Source organism: Falco peregrinus, chromosome 2 (assembly GCF_023634155.1).
Source record: "Falco peregrinus isolate bFalPer1 chromosome 2, bFalPer1.pri, whole genome shotgun sequence".
Lineage (NCBI taxonomy): Eukaryota > Metazoa > Chordata > Aves > Falconiformes > Falconidae > Falco > Falco peregrinus.
The window spans coordinates 120,798,086-120,824,493 of NC_073722.1; the positions used below are offsets into that span (position 1 = coordinate 120,798,086).

The 26,408-nt window shown below is 37.9% G+C and overlaps 1 protein-coding gene across 3 annotated transcripts in view; it reads right to left on the bottom strand.

Moving 5' to 3' along the window:
* Nucleotides 1-26,408, bottom strand: part of CA10 (carbonic anhydrase 10) — a 209,864-nt gene that overhangs the window by 42,464 nt on the left and 140,992 nt on the right. For all 3 annotated transcript variants that reach the window (XM_027795704.2, XM_005243656.3, XM_027795705.2), the window contains one exon: nt 6,207-6,392. In XM_027795704.2, the coding sequence (XP_027651505.1) occupies nt 6,207-6,392 (186 nt within the window). The remainder of the gene's footprint in view (nt 1-6,206; nt 6,393-26,408) is intronic.

Sequence of the window (26,408 nt, forward strand, 5' to 3'; positions counted from 1 at the left end):
GTTTTTGATAAGTTTCGCTTTAAAAAATAGCATGGGTTTCCAAGCATGCCTCCCTGCAAGCTTTGCTGTCTAGATTACCTCTGCAGTGTTCTTCCTCGGATCATACTTTTTCTTTTTTTCCTATGGACCATGCTTTTAAATCCAAAGGGCTCTGCTGACCACCCATTTCATATCCACAAAGTTTTACAGGGGAGACAGACCAGACAGCCTGCTACTAAAACACATCTCTGCTGAAGAGCCTAATTTCTTTATAAAGTCACTAGAGAGTGGAAAGGAATTTCCATTGGATGATTCAGAGCTCTTAAATTAGCAGAGGACAGTCAGGTGTGAGTATCCCTCAATCTGCGTTAATATATTGTTCAATCCTATTTTGTGTTATATTAACCAGCAATAAAACCCCATTTAACTGTAAATATAAAATTGATTTTGGTTTAGAAAAACACAATAAGCGTGTGATGATGAGTAAGTGTCTTTTGGATTCTAACTCTGCTTTTTGTGGATATGAATATTTTACAAAATTTCGGGTGACACCACTTGTAATCTTTAGGATGGACAGAGGTGCATTCTTGTAACTAATGCACATGTTCATTTCCCACTGATTTTGAATTACTCATGTGAACAGTCTCCTTATCCTGTAGTGATGACAATACCACCACCTCTTCCTGATTTATATTCTGTTCCTATAGCAATTTAATTCATTATCCCATTGACTTTCTCCTCTGAAGCTGAACATTAATCTGAAGGTTATAGAGATTTTACTAAACCACCCTTCCATTAGACATGTGTTCTCTCATCTGGTACTTTCCTCAGAGGCTTATTTTTCAACATTAATAAGCACCGGAGTACAGTAAACTTATCTTCTGGCTGAAATACTTAAAAATGACCGGCATCATTTCCAATAAAGTCTCCAAAATGTAATACAGATGGCCTGTGGCAACTGACAGATCTGAATTTCAAACTTCCTTCTGCAAGCCGTTGGCAGGAGTGCCAGTGTTCTGAGGCATAGTAGGGGCTGCTTAGAGCTAGGTCTGCTTTGGTGTTGCAACAACCTGTAAGGATGCGGTTACGAAGGAGCACGAGTGTCCTGTCCTCCCTGCTCAGTGGCATCACTAGCTGATTTAATGCTCCCTTCCTCAGGAAGGACTATGTGCTAGCAAAATCTGATGTGAAGCCATGCTGGACTCACAAATCCTCACAGCAATGAGGCTTCCTATAGAGAACAAACCAGAAATCAGACCTGGGAGAGGAATCTAAATATTGGGTAAGTGTAGGGAACTGTGTGGAGAAAACAGGAGGGTTTGTGCAGAACTGACCCATAGGTTAGAAAGGTAGGCAAAGCCTCGAGCCAAATGGCACGTGGGAGGCGCAACTGAATGGTCACCTTCTAGGGGATGAAATTCCGTGGAAGAAGACAGGGGCCTTATCAAATAAAAGGAGATGTAAATGGCTTGTAACAAGCAATGCGATATAGTGTTGGCCTGTACTTGCTGTTTGTTGTGACATGTTAATTGGCCACGACTTGTTCTGCTTTGCCAACGTAACTGAAGTCATAGCACATATACCGTACTACAATACTTTATTCCAATAAAGGTTTTTTTTGTTTGGTTTTTTTTGGGTTTTTTTTTGTTGTTGTTTGTTTGTTTGCTTTGGGTTTTTTTGGTTGTTTGTTTTTTGAGTTGTTGCGGTTTTGGTTTGTTTGGGTTTTTTTGGTTTTGTTTTTTTTATATAGAGAATACCAACATTAGGGTTTTTGGGGAGGCTGTTTGGAACCACACAGGTAAGTCAAAGGTGCACAGAAGGTCTCAGTGACAGAGCTGCATTTCTGATTTAACAATTCAGACTAATCCTGCAGCAGGCTGGATTAAATTATTCCAGCTGGCTGGATGCTTCTCATAGGCTGTCTGTCCGACAGTCCTGCTTCTAAAAATATCAGAAGCTGGATTTGCAACACTGATCCCTGTGATAAGTAATCCTTTACTATCACCAGAAGTTACCCACTCACATTGAATATGACTGCAGTTAAGAGAAATTGCAGTAGTAGGAGAAGGCTGATGTTTCAGAATTTCCATCTTCCCCCTTTGATTCCCATTTTCTTGAATTTTATTTGGTTTTCTTAGTGGCTTTTAGCAGCAGCAAAAATAAATGTCAGTTCCAAGCTATGTGTATAGCTTGCAATATGTATTCATTTATCTAGATACTCTTCTGCCTTTTATTTTACTTCTTATGTAGTGGATGAAGTAATTGTGTGTTTATAATCTCTGTCAGAAGAAGAAACGTGGTTTTTTATGTGTTGTGGGCTATGGTCTGTTGTTTGAAAGTCTCCAGTTGCTGAGTTTGTGAAAAGTGCACAACCCCAAATAATTAAGCTCCTTGACTTTCTGCCTTTACATTGATAAGGCTACTATAGTGCACAGCCATAAAGTCGTTGGAGGTCTTGGCAGCACATTTTTCATTATTCTGCTTGGGGGAAAAAAAAAAAAAAAAGTATGGGTTTTTATGACTTTGTCACATGGTAAAGTTAACAGGTCCCATTTCCACCATGGACTTTTTGGAAGTTGTTACCTTTTTATTTTAACAAGGTAGACAGAGCTAGAACAGCAGCACTCTGGTAAATTCTGCTGTAGTTTGTACTGCTGCTGTCTGAAAGGAAGATCGTCTTTCTTATTAAATTATATGGACTCTGAAGCATTAAAACCTGTTTTGCATAGTGACATTAGGCAGCAGACACAATTGATTGTTGTCTTAGTTGGGGACTTTGCTTGACCCAAGATTTTCTTTTAATCATTGTAATACAGTCAGGGAATTAAACACACTTAAGTATGTATCGGAGGGACAAGTAAATGCTTGATGTATTTATTTAAGTATTCCAATGCCTGCCTTTCTTGCTATGTTAGCAGTGCCAAACATATTGATGATAATCTGATACACAGTTTTAAAGCCCTTACACTCAAACTACTTAAGCATGAGTTCAGTTATTCTGCCTACTAAAGTGATAATTAGGGGCTGAAAGGTAACCAGATTATTGTAGAGATCTCTCTTGACAGCCTTTAACACCTAGTTAAATGTTAAAGCCTGGAAATTACAAGCCTCTTAGTATCATTCAGACCACAGTATATTTTGAAATAATTTGCTGTTTCTAGATTGGTTTTCATGCCATGGTGCCACTCCCATGCTGTCTAGCCTGCTCTGTGTGCCTGCCCACTTGCATAACATCTTCACTAGGCAAAAATAAGTTGCTAAGAACAAACTGCTTGCTTAGTAAGGCTGTTAGGTGGGATTTCCAGATGCGTAAAGAACATTGCAGCTGATTCAAGATACATTGGGGCTGTTTAAAAGCTTCTGCCTTGTCTGCACTTGGATTTAATTTAGATTTGTTTGAGCCAATCTGATAGTTTCCCAGTGCTGTGAGGGAGAGGCATTGCTCCTTCCCCTGACTCCTCCCCAGGTTCTCCTTGTCCCTCTGCAATGTGCTGACTTGAACATGCCTTGGAGACCTCAGTGAAAATGAAGGGTCAGATCTGGGTGGGAGTGGAGGGAAGAAGGAGCAGGAATTATCCAATTGTGATCTACTGGAATAGTTTGCACTTCTTGGGTGACTTCATCCTTGGGTATTGTTTCCATAGGAAAAAAGAGGTTTCAATGTAAAACCTGTAGTGATTTTGTCCGACACAAATAAGAACAGCAGTAACAAGGCAGTGTCATGGGAGTTAGTGTGCAATTAGCAGTCAAACAGTGTAATCCTGCAATGATTTTTCTCTAGTTGCCTACAATGGCTAAAGCCTAAGCCAGCAAATATTCATTGCTATTCTTACCTGCACTAGCTAAATTAAACTAATGCACTTATACAGTTATTTTTCTTTATCCCATCTCCTCTGACAGCATTAGCCAAAGCAGAAGTGAACAGTAATTAGCAGCAACAGTCTTGAAAGCATACGTTACATTATAAAGACATGCACTCTATCATAAAGTCAGCTAGCTTGTTTACAGTTTTCTTACTATAGTTGCTGGGAGCTGTAGACATTACATTTTCCAGAGCTGAGAGCTTATCGAGAATCACTTACTTATACAGACAGCACTTGTACAGGTGGATATATATTCCAAGAACACCGTCAGCTGCCATCCTTCACTGAAAATGTGCAGCCATGCTATTCAGCGCGATTGATTTGAATCTGTGCTTGTAATTTGGAAACAGTATGTGTTCTGTAAATAAGACTTAATGGTGCAGATGCAGGTTCAGATTAGTAATTAATACTTGATCTTATTGGAACTTACCTGTCCAAAACAACTATCTGAAACTTTGAAAAACACATTCTCAAAGGCCAGAATTCATCCCACCACCTGAAAAGCAGGGGTCTAGTCTAAGGTATTTGGCCTGTTGTTTGTCTCTGCTCTGTCGTCAAGGGAGATGCATCTCCACAGAGTGATTTCTCCTGTCCTACAAGATGCATCTCTGGCCCTCAGGAATGATCATCCTCTGAAGATGCTAATCTCTTTCTATTCACTGTAGGAGGCATTCAGATAACTAGATGAATCCTGCATATGTGCATGACTGACTGACAGCAGTTTCCACTTAGCTAGGTTTGCTGCTTTTATTGAGGAAAAACTGAAGGTCTCTGTTAGCAAATACCAGACATTACCAGTACTTCAATACCACTTTCAAAACCAGGGAGCTTAGTTAGTTAGTATTGCAGAACAATGCTCTATGTTTTTACCTTTTGTTGCAGTCTATGACTGATGAATTTATAGCTTAAAACCTCTTAAAAATGATGCTGATACATCATATCAAGTGCAATGGTATGCTTCAACCAGATTTTTGCTTTGTTCTTCAGTCAACTTGCTTTTGTTTGAATATTGCTCTTCTGTAAATCGGAATAGCAAAGCAAGGACTTTATTTACTACAGCATTCTTAACTTTCAGCTTGTAAAGGAGTAATACATCATATGTTCACTTATCACAGAATTTAACGAAGGCAACCAGCAGTCAAATGTGTAAGACATGAATAATTTCATAAAAAAGCTGGCATTATTATACATCTATGTATCTTATAAAACAAAGCAAATTATTACCATCAATTATAATACCATCATTTGACAACTCTGCAATTAATTTCCTACTCTTAAATAACTGCTGTTGCACAGTGCCAAAGAAAATGCCATGCATTAACTGACTCATCACCAGAGTCTGTGATAGATAGTACAGATGGTAATTTGATTATTCATCTCCAAGAAAATAAATGCTTTATTATGAAAACCTATTCATTTAGGTCTTCTGAAAGAATGATGACAGGGATAACTAGAGTGTCTTTAAAAATAATCCCTACAGGAATATACAGTTATTCTGAAGCATTATTTCATTTGTTAAGGTTTGTGGAGTAGAGTTGCGTGCTAGATAGTTCACAGACATGTCACAAAGCTGAAGAAAGTCTACAGAACCCACGCATCTTTTCTATGTAAAAAAGTTCCTACGTATGAAAAATGGAAAGGCTCTGCTTTGTCTACTAGAAAGTCTGAAAAATTTACTATACATCTTGAAAAACTACTCCATATACAAGACTAAAATATTTATGCAGCAAGAGTAATGGGCCATCCTGCAATAGCTAGCAGGATCATGAAATTATGGTTTTTCCTGGGACTATTACAGACATGTATTTAAAATACAAAGCGAGTACCAATTCTGCCATGGTTCACTTGTGGATTTAACTTTATTTCTTGAGGAGACCAACAGACTTCTGTAGAACCATCTCTAAAATTAAGTATCACCTTATTTTCACATGATTCAAAGACAGAATGATACTCAATGTAAAGTGTTACACACCAGTAAGTAGCAAAAGTAGCACTTTTACAAGAATTTGAAGCACTTTCAGTATTACTTTGTGGTTAATCTTGTATTTGCATTTACTAGAGATATAAAAGACCTATCAAAAGATACTCCATTACTTTGTAAGTAGCGCATATGAGAATATAGGCTTGCATATGCATACAATAAATACAACAGTTTCATTTTTAGATATGTCACACAATTTTCAGTGCATAAGGGAAAAAAAAAAAAAAAAAAGCAAGTCCCCAATTTTCAGAATCGATAAAGGGAAACAATTTTTATGAGTGCAAATTAGTTTGTAATTTGTAATACTAAAAAAGTACTCAGGCAGGAACGGAAAGCAAGTAATTCATACTGGTTCATTTGTAACTCCAAGTATGTTGACATACCTCCCCAGAGAAAGCCTGTCCATTGAGTAGGTGCTCTGATCCCTGGCTGTCTTCACTTCCAAAATGTAACCGGATTTCCTCTAAGCGGTGACTATACGTCATCGGTCCTCCAGAGATGTTGACCAAATGCTCTTTGTCTAATCGTAGAGATACATGTCTCCCTGTATTATACATTGTCCCACTGACCTAAACAAAATGGGGGGGGGGGGGGAAAAAGCATTTTTTTCAAAATAATCTGTAAATCCTGGAAAGCAGTTATACATACTTCAAGATTTTGCTCTTTACACATCTTCATTTAAATGTAGCAAGACATCTCATTGTTGTGAGATGATATACACAACCTGAGGTTATGCTTCAACTTCTGCTTTGAATCTTTTACACTATATTCAAATATTTTGCTAAATCCATATGTACATATTTTAGCCAGGGGCACATGGTTAATACAGTGAATAGTAATATTACACTTCTAAGCAGGCTTTTAAATATTTTTTTATGCAAGGTCTGAATAATGGCTTCATTACACAATTTCTGCACTGAAAATGGGAACATTTCAGCTGACATAAATTATTTAAATACACTTGAACAAATCTGAAATTTAAGTCTTTTTTCCTTCTTTTAATATTTACAACAAAGTTATCCAAAACTAAAGGTGCTGCAAAAAGCAGAGATATAATTATTCATAAATAGGGAGCCCTACTCCTACTGGAGCCGCAGGTAAAGAAATTCATTGTTGTCCTCTGGAAGTCTCTTTGTTTTCTTATGAATATTTTATGTTTACAACTGCCGGATATTTTAGCCATAGTAGTACAGAATTAATTACAATTCGATCATGTATATCTCTCTAGTTCCTACTACACCTCACATAGCTATAATGCTCTTAAAGATTCATCTTTATTTTTAAAAAGACTGGATGTTGTGCTTCATTTGCAAACTGATTTACAGCTGCTGTAAGGAAAAAGAAAATAATTGTGGAAATTTTTCATATGGAATATAATTCTGTCATGATTTCCACTGTCACAGGAAAAGTTCCAAGAGCAAGAGGTTCCCTAATTTATGCCATTAGAAAGTGAAATATGCCAGTTTGAATTAAAGCAGAACTGTGATTTATTTAAAAACATTCTGCATGGATACAAATGGTACACTTGAATAATATTCATTTCCTTTAAGAAGAGGAAGCGTAGCAATAATATGCTTTGTTGCACTTCAATTTAAAATTAAAGACATGACTATTATGTATTATATCCTATACTACATCAGTGCTATAGTAATTAACATTGCTGCAGTGTCATTTTATCTGTAATACTAATTACTGAGTTTAAATGACCTGTTTTCTTGCACAGTATGTTGTAAAAAGTTACACTGAACAGACTGTGCAATAGAACTAAATGGATGAGATTAAACAGCCTTTGATTGTTGCTTTTTAAAAAAACTTTGATACAGATGTTCCATTTTTTGTGTTTATTCCAATTCAAAATAAGCAGTAATAAATTTCTTATGAAAAGTAATAAACACAAATAATCTTATTCATTGCAAATAAAACACAATGATCTTATTTATAAATGCTGCTTAGTTTTTCTGCTTGACTTTGCATGCATCATAATTAAATACCAAGTTCAGTTTAATAGGTGGAAGGTCAGTTTATTGAATTCGGTTTCAGTACACTGCATGTGAATGACATAAAATTGCTAATCATAAGTAACAAATGTAGATTAAAAACAAATAGGGGAAAATGGTTTAATGCCTCTTACATTTGGAAACTCATGCTTCACTGAACACAGTTAAATTTAGCAACTATGCAAAATATTCAGAATCCATTTTCTGACTTAAATTGGTACAAATCTCAAATTAGGTTACCATTATTTTCTCTCTCAAGGTAAAAGTGACCCAAATAACCCCTAATATGAATCAAATAACTCTCTGCAGAGCAGAGAGGGGAAATTATAAGAGGCAAATTTATGAACAGGAGTAACATTTGTCTTTCTCATTTCTCCCCTCATAAAAATGCAGTGCTTGTAATGAGGCTGCATCGACTGTTCTAAAACAGAATTTCCCCACATAACTGCAGACGAAGAATACAAGTAGTGCAAGGAAGGATCTGACATGCCTCATTTCTGACCTGCAGGGAGGGAGGAACACTTCTCCTCCATGGACACACAGACTTGTCACCACGTAGGACAAAATCCAAGAATTTCCATATAAAAAATGCAAGACCTTGCCCTTTCATCTGCCTTCTTAGGTTTAAATGAAGCACTACTATTCTTGTTGTCAGTGTGTGCCCAGGGGAAGAGTAGCTGCATATACTAGTCCAGATGCAGGACCAAACTGCACCCTCAGAACATGCCCAAGCCCATTTCTTTTCTCGAGTGTCAACAGACACCACCATTACTGGCAGCTTTTAATGGGCACTTCTTTCATGGGCATTTGCTTACTACAAGAAGAACAGAAGTGTCTTATATTTGCCAGGTACTCAGATTATATCTGAATGAAAAATCAAAATATTTAGGAACATTTTTTAAAAATATATTTCTGGAGACTTTCTGACTTGTATGGTAGGCTGTGCTTAATTGTGGGAAGTACCACCATAATGCTATGTAAAATTGTTTATTGCAGTTCAGGATACTGTCTGTTTTATATACAACCCCCAAATTTTATCACCTTTAAAAGCGTGCATTTCAAATATAACCATTTACAGTTGTTAGGACACAGTCACATAAACACAATTCCTTTCTCTTTGTGAGCTCAAAGTGCACAAATGCATTATATTCAGTAGGAAAGTGTCATGCAAAAAACAATGCAAGAAAAAAAGAAGTTTGTCTTCCATTGTTTTCAGCAGAAAACAACACATTGTCTTTTCACTATGCAGTTTCAACTGCTACTGGAGAAAAAGAAGGTTCCAATCTTATTCACTATGTGAACCTACCGATAAAAGAAAGATTTTCCATATTTTATGGTACTGAGCCTTTAAAGTAATGGTGCACCCTCATTTTAGAAGATCAAACTGAGTCAGTTTTGTTGAAAGCAGTTGCATGTGGTCTTGTAAAAGGCTGCAGGCACAGAAGTGAACAAGAAGGTATTTCCTGTATTTTGTACGTTCTCCTACAGCAGTATGAAGACTGGGGTACCGTCTGGGAAAGACATTGACTCTGCCTGGTACTGTCAGCAATATCTACTACTCCAGAAAGCATTGCATTTATTTTTTATAGCATTCTGTGGACTGGATAAAATGTTATAGGGTAGTTTAAAAGGATAATATAAAAGATCTGTTAATATCTATATAACTATTTTCCTAATATGTCAGACTAATCTTTGGTGCTAAGTCCTTCATAGTGATGGCCTTTGTGTTGCTTCTTGCTCTGCTATCTAGTAACCCTTTGGTTCTGTAAGTTATATAAAGATGTAAACACAGCAAACAAACTTGGGGAAAAAAGAGCACTAGATCCTATTTTTCAGAAGGATCAATATTCACATTTATCTTATGCACTAGAAATGAGACTGCAGTAAAGAAAATATATATTAAAATGTCAGTAAGACCCTGTCTGAGAAAACAGCGAAGACCAACATTGTCAAAGTTAATGATCATATCACACTCTCAGTTGATCCCGTTTTCCTCATGCACTAAGAAACATTTCCAAACAGGTTATTTTACCTGTGGCAAAATCCCCACATAGAACAGAGCATGCTGATGGGCTTCAACCTTAATTGCAGAACAGTTCAACTTTGGTAGACTTTAATTAAATTATTAACATATTCCTGATGTAGTTATTTTCTATTTAATCTCACTACTTCTAATTCTTGCTTCACAGAGCTTTGTGCACATAATTCCCCAGCAGCATTGTTCTCTCTTTATCTTGATGCAAGACAGCCACACAGGCGCACGCTGCTAATATATTCTATACTACGTTTCTAAGTAAGATCTGAATACTCATGTGGTATCCGTGTATAACTTGCTGGCCCTGTGATCACAAAAAAGCCCCAATTCTGCGCTTTGAAAGGTGGAACACAAGCAATGTCAATACAAATGCATCCCTAATAAACACAAACTCTTTGATGCATGTTTATCTTGAAACTCTGCAGACTTTCATGACCATTAGGAAAAAGAATCCCAACACGTTTTTTTGCCTAATGATGTTCTTTAACCCTGCAGCTGTGGAAGTATTTTTGTTGTGTCCTAGTTAACTGTACGTATTGTTCCCTTCATCTTTTCTTCCACAACTAGTCCTGAACTAAATATTTTTCAGAACTTTGTGGCCTACATCTTCACATTACAGTGTGTGTTAAAATAGCCTTCAAAACCCAAAGCAGGAGAAGTGACGGAAAAAGAAGCCTGTTTCAGGGCAAAGCCATGCTAGAAATGTACGCAGGGGATGCAAAAGGAAAGGAGAGGGAGCTGAGGTGGCTTCTTTGCCTTTCAATCCCACGCTTACGTTAGCAGTTCACTTGCATCTTTCTTCAAAGGGTAGCACAGGCCCTCTGCTTTCTGAGGGCCTTCACAACGTAATGAAATAGTGCATTGTGGATTTATTCAGGTAAGAGTGGTCTGAAGATTAGTTCCAAGATCATTTTTAAATTTGTATCGGTCTCTACCAGTAGAGCAGCACTGAATGTAAGGAAGCAAGAAAATCAATTGTGTATGGCTGCCTGCTGTGGTGTCCTTGGATCTTATCTGCAATATTAGATGTTCCTTTCTTTAGGATGAAAATAGATACAGTCGGAAGAAGGCCTAGTACTGTGTAGGGAAGCAAATCACCAAGGGCTGAAAAGTGTTTTGAAGGTGTCGTAGTGCCCCAGTTTTATGTCCTGCAATAACCAAGTTTCGATTACCTGCCACCTGGCTTCCGTATTTCCCTCCTGGAGCCCGATGTTGCAGCAGAGCAGGAAAGCAGCTCTGCTGGCTCAGCGAGCGGTGGGCTTTCCTCCCCCGTTAGCAGCGCCTGAACTGCTCATGCCACATACTTTGTCATTACCTTTGCTTTCTGCCATTCAGTATCAATACAGCAGCAGGCAGTGGCTGGCCTAGGGAGCACAGCACGGATCCTGTAATGCGCCGCAGGGCTTCTGCTCAGCTCTTCTCCTTAGCAGCTTCATGGAAGCACCTAGTGCTCCGTGGAAACACTAAAACATGGACACTAATACTAAACTGAGCATCTGCCATCTGTGGGTCTCAAGAGTTTTTTTTTAAATGCTAAAACAAGTCTGCAATTGTTTTTTGTCTCACTAGGGTAAGTCAACATTAATACCAGGTGGTTTTGTTTTCTTCTTGACACTTGGGACAGGTTTGTCCTACGCAAAATTCCACTCTGTAGCTCAGGTCACCTGAACCTGAGTTCCTAAGTGCAGTGATAAACTCAATCATGTTTTTCTGAGTCCTTCAAGCAAGTTCCTTTCATTTAATGTTCTTTTTGGTAGTTGTTCATAGAATCTTGACCAGACCATATTATGTGATACGAAGTACCGTTCTCATTGATTTAAACGGATTGTACTGTAGTAAGTACCTTGTACCTCTCATGTGCAAAGCAACGACTTCACAGTTTGAACACAGAGTTTACACAGACCTCAGGGCAAGTCTGTGATTTGAAATCTGACTTTAGGGACAGTGACAAAGCGTTGCACCAAACTAGAATTTCAAATGTAACCTACTAAGGCACGCTGCTTTGCTTTCTACAGCAGAATTACATTCCCTTAATTCAAAGCAGTGGCTATAGAAAAACATTTATTTTCTTAATATTGTGCTTATGGCATCCAGTTAGTTTTACAAGTACTTTTATGCTGCTGGCTTGATTTTCTGGCTGCTGTTAGAGTGGACCCAAGCTGGAACATAGAAGGATTTTAGTTTTCTTCTTAGTTACTCAACAGTTATTTAAAAAGGTTATTCTTGTTCTTTAAAGTCTTCTCTTAAAGAGGAGAGTGATATAATCAAATAGAAGACAATTGTTCTATAGATTTTCCAAACTTTTGAGAGCTCTGTCCTTGTCCTGAAGTTTTCTGTGTGTATATACACAGACGCATGCACAGACCTAAGAATTTTTTAAATTGTTTTTAAACAACTGCTATCTGCAGATCATTCAGTTTTATTTAAGTGCTTTTGATGAATACTTGTACATTTGCATAGTTAGTTTTCATAATAATTTTTGCTTGCCTTTACCTTTATGCTTAATCATTTTATGCAACAGTATGTAAAGAAATTATGGGAATGCTGCTAGTACAACATAATTTTCAAAATCATGCTTCCAATAAATGGCATGCTTCTTAACCTTGTAAGTTATGGTCTTCTATAGATTTGCCTATAAGCGTCTCGGGGCCTTAGGCACAGACACACATTCAAAATATTTCATGTTTTATTTTTGAAGGCAATGTTAAGGCAGATTCCAGCTGTGCGTCCTGCAAGCTTTCCTTGCTGCCAGCAGAGAGCACTGCTGACCCATCCCAGGCAGCTTCCACCTTTATTCCATGGGGACTTCCACAGCCAGGAAGAAAATAAAAACTAATCTTTTTTGTGTGACACGACTGTAATCCGTGGCTTTAGTTTCAGAAGTGGTGGTGTCAGCTGTAGGACTCTCAGAATTGTGGGCTCTGTTGCAATAAGCAGGTTTCTTGTCTACGACAGAGTGCTGGCGGGATGCAGGCTCAGCAGGTTGCTTGGAGGCCATCGGATAAGCAAAATATCCTGACTGCCTTTCTGGCAAGAATCCAATAGATCTTATGTTATGTTTATTAAAAAAAAAAATGGAAGGGAGGGAAATAAAGATAAGGAAATACCAGAGTTTTGATACAGTGCCACTCACTGGGAGGGAACTGCAATCTAATTGCTGAGCTTTTGAAGAACAACAGGCATCATCATCAATATTTGATTAAAAAAGGCCTGCGTGAAAAATGTAAAATATAAGAGAGAAGTGTAAAGACTAAAATAATCTTTTCATCTTCTTAGTTGAAAAGTTTTAAAAAGGATATGATGTTAATGAGTCCAATTAACCCATTTACCTGCCTAATGTAATGTGTTATGTATCAGCATATGGCACGACACACTTTTTTTTGCTTTTTAGAGCACCATTTTCAGTAAGCATCTTTCCCATTCACTGCTGCGCAGTTTTGCCTGTTTACTTCCTTTAAGTGACTGATCTGTAAAAAACTTGGAGCAAACCTCATAAATTAAATATTCAGGCTTACTGGCTAATGAGCACAATATGTCAATTTTCAGTGATCAAAATAATGTGCTTCAATAATGTATACACCATTCTGTAACAAAAATATAATTTTAATAGAGGACCCGCAGGGTCATGGTTAGTCTGAGATAATTATATGCCACAGGATGTGAACGAATGAAACTGCTCCTAGGACATCGGTAATAGCCCACAGAGTCTATATACCACATGCTGCCTTTTAAGGGATAATAAAGTGCTTTATTGTATTTCCACTACTCTGTTAATGCAGTGATTTTTGCTTGTTAGTAACTATGGAGCCTAAAGCAGATGCAGCCAAATTTATGGTGTTGACAGCGTTAATAATTGCTGGGCACGCTGACTCTAGCTTTACAGTAAATTCATGCTCAACCACAGGTAAATCATACAAAGTAGGTGAACTTCATCCCAGAGCTTTCATTGGATTTTTTAAATTAAAATCAAATTATTGAAATAGACAAGCAGAAAAATTGGCTTCTGCGACTGGATAAGGGATCGGCTTGCACCAATGCTGGCTGAAGGCTGGAGGGACCACAAGGATTTGAAGAGGGGGATATGTCTTGCTGCCAAGAGCTTCCTGCATGGAGGGATCCATTATGTGCTGTTTGGGTTGGAAAAAAGAAATACTGAAGAACTGAAGAAGGGAAAGCAGCCTGGATCTCCATGTTCACCGCTTCTGTTATGTAGTAGTATCTTGAAACCTACAGGCTAAATATTTGCAGGCAAACTGAAGTATGGAAAAGGAATGTGTGAAAAGAAGTTATGTGGCAATGTGACCTCAAGGGACTTCCCATACAGCAAGAACCATGCAGCACGCAGTTACCCAGCAGATAAGGCAACAATAATCACAGTCACCTTCAGCCCAGTTAAATGGTGAAGGGATTATGAGACATTCTAAGTTATTTGTGATTGTATGTAGAATGGGGCAGAGACTCCATACTGAGATCACTGTCAGCTTTTGGGTTTTTTTTAAATAAATAGTATTAAGGCTTAAACAGCAGACATGGATGTGTCTGCACTGTGGTAGATTCTGGGGTGACTTTGGTTTGTTAGCAGAGAACTCAAGTTCATTGTGAGGAGCCTGTGCCGTGTTAGTGTTTAAAAAGGATCTTTCAGGGTGTTCTACACGAGACTTACACCGTCCAGTTGCAGAACTAGACTCAGCAATTCGCAATCCTGTGTGTCTACAGCCACCTTTTACCACTGATGGCAAGTCTCGCACTGTGCTGTGACACAGTTGCAAGCAATGTATGAAAGAGGGAAAACTTACATTTGCGTGCTCCTTTTAGTTTATTAACCTTATTTAGAATTAGGCTAAGTCAATAAGTAATTGAGAGAATAACTGAGGCTTGGAGAACTCATTACCCTAATTTAGTCTAGCAATCTGTACCAAGATTTTAGTTTGAAGAATCTGCACTAAAAACTGTGTTAGGGATAATTTTTGTCTCTGATAAAGGCATGTCAAAGGAGCTGCCTTTTTAAAATCTAAAGGCTTACATAAATTTTCAAAAGGTTGTAAATGGTACAGAAGCCTACAAACTTGTGAGAAATCCAGATAAATGAAAAATTACTCTTTCAATTTTTTATGTGGGTTTAAAATGTAAAATTGAATATATTAAAATCCTGAGGGTCTAATTGAGTCATTTTTTAGTGAGTGATACTGAGATGCACTGACCTTTGGTAGCTGCCTGGATTTCAGAGCTCTTCTTTCAGAGAGCTCTTTGGTTGAAATGCCAGAGTTTTTTACAATGGAATCCAGATCAGATGGAATTTATAGGACGTATATTGAAATCAGCATGTTTCACTTTCCTTATGTTTTTCCATATAGCAAGAGAGACTTTAGGCATTAGTTGCTCAATATCTCATATGATCAGTTGCATACTAATAGATGTATTCAAACTTTCTAATATCTTTATTTTGCTTGTACATTTTCTTCAATATTTTTGTTCCCAATGCAGCTTTTAAAAGAAACTTCCCTGCTGAACAGATGAGATACAGTATCTTCCTGGGATACTGGGAAGTATCTTTCAAGCTAAGTACTCAAGTAACAGTGTGGTGTTGTGTAGATTATTAATATACTCACAACTTTATTTACCTCCATCTATATATCTTTAGATGTATATACATGTATCTATATATGTGCGTACATATATACATACACAGAAATAAAATCTTTTCTTTTTTACTAACGGCTGTGAATAGAAATTGGAAGGAAAATGTCCTCACACACAAGCCTAAATTAGTAAGTCAGCAAAACCTTCTTGCTGTTGTGCATCCAGAACATCAGGTTGCTGTCTGAAGGACAGAGAAGCATACAGCTTTCTGAGCAGGGTGAAGGATGCCTGTTCAAAGTTCATCTGTTTTGCACAGCAATAAACCACACTGTTATTAAGGTTAACGATACAATTTTACAGGAGCCAGAAAACCCCATTTGTTGTAGATCTTTATTTCTCTAGTTCTTTTGCTTCCAGGAAGTTCTAAATTTCTACACCTATTAAGTTTTCATAAACCCTCTAAAATAATGAACTGCTGCTTTTTGAAATCCTCTGGCCACTCTAGCCATGGAGTTCCAAGAAGGAGCAACGTACTGAACACTGCTCGAGGGAAACTGTAGTGTCTGCGTTGTGGTGTAGCTGGAGAAGCATGGTAATAGTAAGTCAGTGGAAATGTGGAGAATCTATAAAGCTCAGCTTTTTAGCCATGAAAGGGACAAAAGTTTTATCAGCTTTTTTAGCAGAACTGTAACAAGTTTTTGAAAGTAGTATATTTCACAATATCAAGCTGCTTCCCAAATCACTGCCAAGGAAAAAAATGCATCGTTATTGCAAAATAATTTCCTGAGCCCTGTATCTCTGGAGGTAAACTAGTATTTAGATAACTTGAAATTTGACCTCAATAAAATTCATTATGTGTCAAGGCAAGTCCTTTGTGGCATGCAAAAATCATGAGCTATTCTGCCTAGTAGCATATTTCACTGGTGCTTTTTTGAGCAGCAGAAGAGAGCTGTTGTGTCCTGGCCTGCTTTTTCTAGTTCTTTAAAGAAGGTGAATAAATTAGCCTTTCCAGTTACAAATATGACTGCTCCTGTTTAACAGGGGATTGTTTTACTTTTTTCGTTTTATCTGCCTCAAAAGGATTTGTATACCTTTTTATGTTGAGAAAACAGTGGAACTGCAGTAGAGGTAGAAATAAAAGAAAAACAAACAAACAAGCCCTATCCTGAACTTATCTTTGCTTTTCCTGACATTTCACTCTCTTCCAAAACTCTTTTTTTTTCCCCTGATAATACACTTTAAAAATCCACAAACCCACTTTTTTTTTTTTTTTTTTTTTTTTTTAAATAAAAGCTCTCTAAAAGCATCAGTTCTAGCTTAACTAGAGGAATCTTCTCTGTGTCCCAATATGCCTCTAATTCAAATGTGCCTGAGAGCCAATGTGCACGTTGAATGGAAGACTGGGAAACTTGGGCTACAGCATGAACTTGAGCTCCAGGCTAAATGACAGCATAAAGACAGACCTTGCCCCTCCTGATGTTTCCAGACTTGCTGTTAAGTGTGCACATCATCAGTCCAGTGGATGTGCACACTGAACCCTCTCAACCAGAAAGCTTCCTAAAACTTCACTTATGAGCGCTCTTCTGCTAAAACTTGGTCAAGAGATGTTGTGTGTATTCTGTTGGGGTTTTTTGCTGGTTGGTTGTTTTTTTCCCCCACTCCATGCTACCTGCTGTGTTTATAGATTGCATGGCTATGTGGGAAGAGCTGTTTCTTTTTTTGGTATTCTAATCTGTACAGCTCCATGTATACTGGAGTTGTGTAAATGAGAATTTTTACAAGTAATCAAAATGACACAAAGCTCTGAATACCAAGAAGCACTATTTTCCTCTTGCATCATTCCCAAGCATGTTTATTCCATACAGAGTGAAAAGACACTTTTCCACTAGCTCAAATCAGGAAGAAATGGTGAGAAACTATTCTGAAAAAGGCTATTAGAAAAACTGATTTTCTATCATGCCAATTTACCACCAGTTCCCTTCTGTTTTGCTTGGTCACCGTGCTTACCAAAATATGGATGTATCTGGCTTTGCAGAAAAGTCCATAAGGAAAAGAGAAAGATGTTAAGGGATAAAGTTAGCTCAGGATCAGCATATGACGAAGCGCTTTTCCAATAGGGATACAATTTAGACTTGATAGGATCTTAGCTTTCCAGGCATAAAAGACAAGTTCATTTTTAACAAGTGTTTTATCATATATATTCTAAAGAGTTTCAAGGATGTTTAAGTTGTTGAAACAATAATGTTGACAAGTCCACCTTTATTATCTTCCCAGGAAGAATCTTTAAAAATAGTAGTTGATATTCGGTTATGGATCAGCACTCCCATTTATTAGTAATTGCTTTTCCTCCTATTTTTTATACCCTTTTCCTTCTCCGTGGCATGCCAGCTGGAGGCTGAATGCTCCCAAATGCCTGTGATGTGGTACCTTTCCCAACTCTAGGTGTTTGCACACGCACTTGAGTGTTCACATTCCCATTTGTGATGAATTATAGCTGGGAAGTTGAAAGGTACTGAGCATTTTATTTACAGTGTAAAGACAGCCTTGCGCTCTTTATCCTGGAGGAAGATGAGTTTTAGCGTTCATTCTCACACTCAGATTTGCTGCTCTTGCCTGCAGTAGAGGAAAATACTTTAAATGTGCTTATGTTCTTACTAACTAGATAGAACTTAGGCAGAGGTTGAACAGGAGCTTTCAAAAATTAACTCTTGCAGATCAGAATATGTATTTCCTACATGACGTTCATGAAAATTTCAGCACGCTTAGTATTTTTAACAATTTTAAATGCACAGATTCTGAAAAATGGTTCTGCCCCTGAGCTACTGAAATCTGTGAGAAGTACCAGCTTTTAATATGTTATTTGTGGCTGACACAGTCTAAAGTAAAGATAGGAAATGCTTTCAGGCCTTCACTTACCGAAAAATACCCACTCCCTGATGTAATTGAAAGATTTGTAAGTCTATTGTGGCTTATGCCTTATTATTTTCCTACCAACTACTTCTGAAGTCTCGATGATGCCTAATAAACAAGTCCTTTAATCATCTTTAAAATGACAAACCTGTTGATAAATTGAATTTTCTCCAACAAGATATTGCTATATTGATTTTAGTACTCCATTTTTAATAAGCAGAGACCGTTCAGAATTGCTTGCTATGACAGTCTTGAAAGTAGGGCATCAACTGACTTGGCAAATAGCTGAATTTATAAGGGAAGTTTTTGCTAGAACTTTAATCCGTTATCCTTCTATTGTTGACATTCATTTGCAATAAGGACACTGGGCCAAATCTGCTGCATATAAAAACCAGACAGGCATGACTTCCTAAAATTTTCTGTGGTAGATTTCCTCTTTTCAGAGGTGATTTCAGTCACCAAACTGAATTATGCATACAGCCTTAATGACAACTTCCATCGCTAAGTACGGGCATGTTGCTGAGTGAAGGGCTGGAGCTGTTTAATGGGAGCTTTGGTGAGCACCAGCAGTGAATGTGCAGGAGTTTCTAGAGGCAAGCTAGGATAGCAAGGCTGCAGAAAGGCAATGCTTTCTTTCATAAGCCGGAGTTGACCCACCAGGGTAAGGGAAGAAGGATGATACTTTTCTTAATTGCAGCATTTCCAACAACTGGTTTCTTCACGTATAGCAGAATAACTTAAGTGCCTTCACCATTTAACAGGCAGAGATGTTCTTACCTCTGGTCTAAATCATTTTGCTAAGGAGATACGGTACACACAATGCTTCCAGATAACATTGCGGCTAATTACATTACTCAGAGAGGAAAGGTGACAGAAACCCAGTGGCTAGGGTATGTAACATTTTAAAAGATGCCTGTAACTGCAAAAGTCTACCTACTGAAAAAGGCTTATGTACCTGAATGACTACTTAGATTCCCCTTTGGTTAAATGGGCAGAAGGTTTATATGATGATAGCATATCTGGTACTAAAGCACGCAAATACAATGGAAACAACACACAATTTGTGCACACATTAGACTAACAAAATACATGTAGGGGCAAATATCCTAAAATATTTCCATCTGAAACTGAAAAACTATTTTTGATATTCCAGCTTCCACCTCAGCAGTGACTGTAGCTTGTGTATTGAAATTGTGTTTTTGTATATATGAAAATCCATTCTGGGACTAAAAGCATGTACATAATTATCCAAATACGTAGATGCCTATTTGCATGTCTTATTAGTGATGTGCTGCAATGCCAGCTCTTTATACAAAAGCATTCCTTTTTTTTTCACTTTTCCTACCAACTTATGCTTTCCTAGCACAAAAAAAGACTTGCAACATAAATTTAGAGAATAAAGCATAACAGAACCACCCAGGGATTACTGAACAAAATGTGATATATACAAGCTGACAATTGACAAAGTAGTAATAGATATTGAGTAAAAACCTGAATAAAAATATTATGGCCAAATCACCTTTAAGGGTTTTTAGGTTTCCAGTTTAAATACTGTGGCTTGTTGTCTTTTTCATTTATATACTAAAAAAAAAAAATATTAATACTCCTAAATCCCTGTCTTTCATTCCTTGTATGTCTTGTCACACAAAAGCAAACCAAAATCACACCAACAGCTGCCAAGATAAAAATTCTACACTCTAGGCTGGTGTTCCTCAAACTCTGGGCCCTGATGCCATCCCACTGAAATGAGGAGGCACAAAGTGACAAATGCCAGTAATTTAATTCCCCCTAGATGTGAGACTGCCAATGACCTTCACTAGCTGGCAGCAGCTGAGCCCCTTTGAGGCAGTGGAGTCCATTGTAGTGACCTGCAGACACACGAAGACTGATGAACCAGAAGTGGTCTACACATGCTTAAAGTCTGAGAAATACTGATCTAGGTCAACTTTTTCCACATCTAGGCACCTTAGCAGACATGACCTCGTTCTCAGAAGTGCTGAATAAACAGAATTCTGTAAGTCATTACATTTCAACGAAGAGGGTTGCTTTTAATAATCCTAGTTAACTCCTAAATACATCCCTTAGGCTATCAGGAAAATGTTAATCCTAATGTTTTCATGTGCAATTGTGTAAACTGATTTTTTTCCCTTCATCTTTCAGTGATTTGATTAGTTTGGTCTCTTTTTTACTGTCCTCTATATATGGGCAGTCAGCACAGTTATAGTTGTAAGTCTGCTTTTCCTATAGTACCTGCTTCTGTGTACCTCTGCAGTTAAATACAAGTGGAAAGGTTCCTAGGGGCTTCTGCTCTTCTGAGTAAAACCATTGTCTGCTCTGCATCTCTATTCTTCCTGATGTTTGCAGAACAACTTCTGAACGCTTTCTGCAATTTGCTGTCTGAAAGATACCTAAATCCTGAAAAAAGCATGTAGCACAAGAATGCGTGTGTTCTTCCCGACTGAAAATGCTCAGTAAATGTTCAGCTTTTCATTTCCACAGTGCAGTGCTTCATCCAAGCTAGTGAACATATTTTTCTCCTGATCAAGGCTGTGGGACAGTTTAGAAATTCTTATCTAAATGTGCATCTGGTAGTGCTGTAAGAGCATATGACACAGGAACAATTCAAAACACATCGTCAGCACTGACCTACCTTCACTTCTGAGTCTGAAAGGATGAACATACCATTCTGCATCTCTACTGTTGTTACAGCCTGATTATTATCCTATAGGAATCAGCAGAAGCAAAATCAGGTGATAGTTGTCCAGATAGTTGTAAATTTTACTAACTCCTTATTAAAAAACCTCCCTATCTCTGTGGAAAATTCCTATTTGCCCGTAGGGAAATCTAGAAGCTTCTCTAGAAAGCACTGAAAAAAGCACATTATGGTCCTTGTATAGGATCCCGAAACTGTTTTGCTACAGAAGTTTATAGGGACAGAATTCTCTAACATACTGTTTCAAATGTCCCAAACTGAGAGACCTCAGTTTCTGCTACACGATATCTGTATGAAGGAGGGCATTAAAAAAGGTCAGTAGAAAAGATTAATATTTGTCTTATTAAGCATATAGAGTTTCACCATTCAGCATGCACTGCTGACTGACTGTCTTACATCTGTATTTATGTTAGTAGAAGAGGCCTATCCATTTATTTTCTGTACTCACATCATCAATTACAAGACGCTAAGCCATTAACTAGTAAGGAAAAAAACCCCACCTTTTGATTATAATTGGATAACCGATATGTTACAAATATAAAATATCTACCTGCAGTATTTTTGTTCTTATTCCCAAAATGTGCTCCCTACCCTAGTCACCAGGTACTCGGAAGTCCTTCTGCCCCTGCCCCAGCAATGCTATATGCAAAGTCTAACTCTGGGATAAATGCACATACAAAACAGCACCAGCTATGGCAAAGAGATTGAGCAAACCCTTGTAAAGCACAGAACAAAGCATGGACTAAAATCCTGGATGACTGGACCAACTTCACATACTTTTAATGAATATTTTAGCTGAATATATCAGCCCAGACGGAATAATCCTGTGGTATCCCAGCACAAGGCTGCAGTAATAGCTAACCTACCAACATGCTGTTTCTAGCAAATCAGAGACCTAAGGCTTAATCTACATCATCTAGAAAGCATGTGTGCAGAAAATGTGTAATGCCAGATCTTCCTATGAAAAAGAAGATTAAGGCTGAAAAAGGATTAGAAATTAATTAAGGAGCTTCTTCATGTTTCCTGATATCCTTCTGATCTGTGACCTGCCTATCTTCAGGGTTTCTGCTACTGATGCAGTTGTTAGCGATAGTTCGAATCACAAACACTACAAAGGATTATCATTACGCTTTAGGAAGAGCTGTAGCTTGGTGGCATGGGGTTTATTTCCCAGTTCCACACTTTCAGCTCTATTGCAAGGATCAGTGGGAGAACCACAGACTAGAAGCTCAACTTCCAGGGCTCACTACTAGGAGCAAGCCGCCCTTTGATGGTGGGCAGATGTGGGAAAGGGGTCAGAACCGTGAACTGGCTAATGGAACAATGGGGAGATACCAGCTCCTCTCTGATCAAGCTCTTCCGTTTCCCAGAGTTAAGCAAAATTGATCCAGGGCTCAGCTTTGCCGGCAGGACAGCGATGGGATGGTTTGGCAGCCTACGGCATAGATACACCATACAACAGCAACAAGTTAGATGCTAACGTGAAAAACATTACATCTTGGGAAGTTGCATTCAAGCTTTGCAGTGTGCTCACTGAAAGTTTTAAACCTAAGTGCTCCACTTACAGATTAAGAGTATGCAGCAGGGAAGAATTAATTCTGATTGATACTAATTAATTCGAGTTACTATTAATCATTTTGAAATTAATTACAGTATTCACTATGCAGACCGTTTCTCACTTATGATATGGGGTGTTTCCATTTTCTGGACCTTGATTATACTCTAAAATTCAACCTTCACCCCAGCAAGGGAGAACAATTATTATTTTGTTTGGAATTCACATCTTAATTTCCACACAAATGGAATTAATATGGCATGACTGTATGAGATATTCTATAAACAGGAGCCTCATCTCTTTTGTGAATATACAGCTATAAGCAGGTTCTGACGTAGAGAGTATCATATGCACTGACAGCATTTATGAAAGCAAGTGGCGATAAAAGAGCAGTAAACAACTTTTAGAGAAAGATTAGACAGTTTGGTTTCAAATTAAAACTCTAGAATTGAGCATGGAAAAGCTGGCTTGTCAAGCAGAAAGATTTTTACCGATTGTGTGTATTCTAGCACAAACACCACTCTCCTGAAGCCCCCCTAAACTCATGACATTGTCAAATTAGACAAAAATGAAGCCTTGAATATTAAATGGTTGCTTCTAAAAACGTTAATGGTATCTGAAAATTACTGTTATTATTATGTGATGCGACATGATTCAACATGAATTGAGACAAAATCAAAGCATTCATTTCTTGTTACAAAATTTTAATATATGAGTAATTCCATACAGCTGTCATGCTCAGCTCTGCGGTATTTAGTACATTCCTTTTTTCCAGCACAAATTCACAGCAGGAGGAGCCTATTCTCTCTTGCATACATCTTAGGAGTTGCTTCAATATCCATTTGCAGCTGCAGGTTACCACATTTCCATATTGCTATGGGCTGGTTTAACAGAGCTGAAAATTTCTTCTGTTCTAACTTCTCTGTCACAGAGTCTGGGGGATAAAGCAGGACGCTTCTTTGCATCCACACTGACACTCTCAGCAGATCCCACAAGCCCTTCATTCTCTCTTCCCTCTGCTTAACTCACTGTGACTAATAGGTGCAGACCACCGTCTCCAGCCGAACCTCAACACTGAAGCCTTCAGGCTGGGTTTTCACAAGCTATCAGCCCCAGACTTACTCTGCTTCCACTTAAACTGCAGCGTTGCAGTGAAACAAAATTCGATCAGTGGTGAGATGTCTGCGCTGCCTTATGTCCTCAGCTGCAGAACCTGGAGCTGCTGCTGACAAGAGGCAGTCCTACAGCCAGAAACAATATGATCCCACTGGCAGCTAATTGGCCCTAGTGAGCTAATACTAGAAAGCTGTTTATTCATACCGTTTCTGACATGCAAGAGGTCTGTTTTCAAACTACTGTCAAGTTACGTTATTTTCGCTGAGCGCCCCAATATATGAGGTATTCACAATCTGTGCAATATGCTGCACTGATAACTAGTGAATTTCCTCTTTATTGTTTTAAAGCAAAATCCTATTTTCAGCAAAAGCTGTCATTTCACAGAATCCACAGACTTCCAAAAAGACAAACCTTTGCTTGCTACTAAAAATATACGGGAAAGGGTAACTTCAGGGAATATCTAACAGTGCCTGAAAAATACAGGAAGGGACTCAAATCTGGTATCGGTATCACATTGAAATTCCAGTGAACTTCTTACTATGGAAAATACAGTTAGCAGCTGTTCTTCTTTGTCTTCTGACAGTAAATTAGTAATAGTTGTGTGGCATGTGTGTGCAAATATTTATTTATCATTAGCTTTATGATTATCTTTCTTTTTTCTTACCGCCACAGCTATTCAGCCTCACTAAGTCTTCTAACAATTACATAAAGATGCCATTTGGGAACTCTAAACTGTATGTTTTCTCCATACGTGGCACACCCAGCCTCCTGTTCTCACATATACATATAGATAACTGCATCAAATTATCTTGTATTTCATGCAGTAAACCAGATTCTAAGAATTACCATATAAACATCAGGTGAAATATATCACAGCTTAAAAGGGCCTCATTAAAATGTATTTATCAAATAACTTTTGCCAACTGGAATGGACTCAAGGAGGCTTCTTGCCATTTATTTACATGGAGCCTGGTGTTCTTTTTATCGATGTCAATGGAAACTGAGTGATTCTTCTCTCGTTGGACTTATTGTAGTATAAATCTACTGGCTTCAGTATAGCTACTCCTGATTTACGCTGCTGTGAGAAGAGAATCAGATCTAGAGTTTATAGCTGAGAATTTGTAAGTGACCATTGAAAAGATAAAATATTTGATATGCACAGGGAAGGATGCCTTGCGAAGATAAGTAGTCATTCTTTATGTATAGTTCACTTGGTTTTCTGCTTTGAATATCCAGTCAATGATCATTTACAGCAGAGTACATATAAATCAGGCTTATGAGCTATTAAATCAGGTTTACGGTAAATTTTCAACTTGCCCTAACTAACATAGCTGAAAAATGGTGGGTATATTTACTTGTCCAAGTCAAGTGGCTACTCACTCCTTTTTAGTACATGTGCACACAAGATATGAATTTTTGCCTAAAAACTGTGGAGGGCACCTGGTGATTTGGTCCACATACCTAGAGTTTTATGTGAAAAAATATTTCATTGCATCCAAATGTTTTGCTTTTCTTTTAAGATTCAAAACTCCTTGGTAATTTTTTTTTTTAATTTTAGATGAAATGACAAACTGTCTCCTAGCAGTATAGCAGATTGCAGGATTATTGGCAAATGAAGAGTTTTGCAGATCTATGCAATGTTTACAAATTCGCAACAAGCGAAGTAACATGCAGGTTATCCTGTAATAAAATTCCAGGTTTTAGACTCAAAACCATAGCAAGATCAGCTCGATTTAGGCTATTTCTACTGGGAAAGAGGCACCACCCTATCCCAAATTCTTGTGAATTTTTGGGCTCTCAGTAAGGCTTAAGTTCTTATTTGGTTTTGACAGAAAGACTTCTTCAGTTAGGCTGAAATGCCATCATGCCATCTCAGTAACAAAAGGCCACGTCCAGCAGCTAGCAGTGACTGGAGGTACCCTGTCTGTGGGCAACAGGAACATCAGCAAAGTTCCCGATAGAGTGCTCTTTGTAGGACATCACAAAATGCACAACTTAATGCCCTGAATGTACCCCTTTGTGAGCCGAGGAGATGACAAGTCTTGATCTGTTGCCTGGGTGACGGGGTCCTGATCTGAGTTACATTTGAATACTAGACCTTTGTATTTAGAGTTTCAGAAAGTGCTATACATGCGAATAAATGTATATGCCAGTGAAGATGTAGCACAGCTATTGTTCATAGCTTAAGATGTGTAATTTTACATAACCATGTGTATGAACAGCACGATACAGTTAAGTTAGCTTCATATGGGGAGAAATCTGTAACGAGTGGGAAGGGTGCACCAGGTGGGGTAAGGTATGCATGGGAAACAACTCAGCCAGGCATCATTTAATGAAAACTCTTGGCACGGCAATCTTGTTCACAGTTTGATTTCCCTTTGCCTAATACTCCTCTGCCTTCTGTGCCCTGCCAAATTTAGAGCTCTTAAAAAACACTTTTCTCTTTCCATTTTGTTTCTTGTGGGCTCCCACCATTTTTGTATTCCTAAAATATAACATACATATATGTGTGTGTGTGTATCTGAGAAAGACTTGGTTATTTTTAAAACAATTTAATTAAATTGCTACGAGTTTTTATCTGGAAACTATGTAGTAGTTTACATGGATTTATTTTTAATTGATAGAGAAACAAAATACAAGGCAGATAGATTGTGGGTTAAGAGAGGCCATTTCTATGTA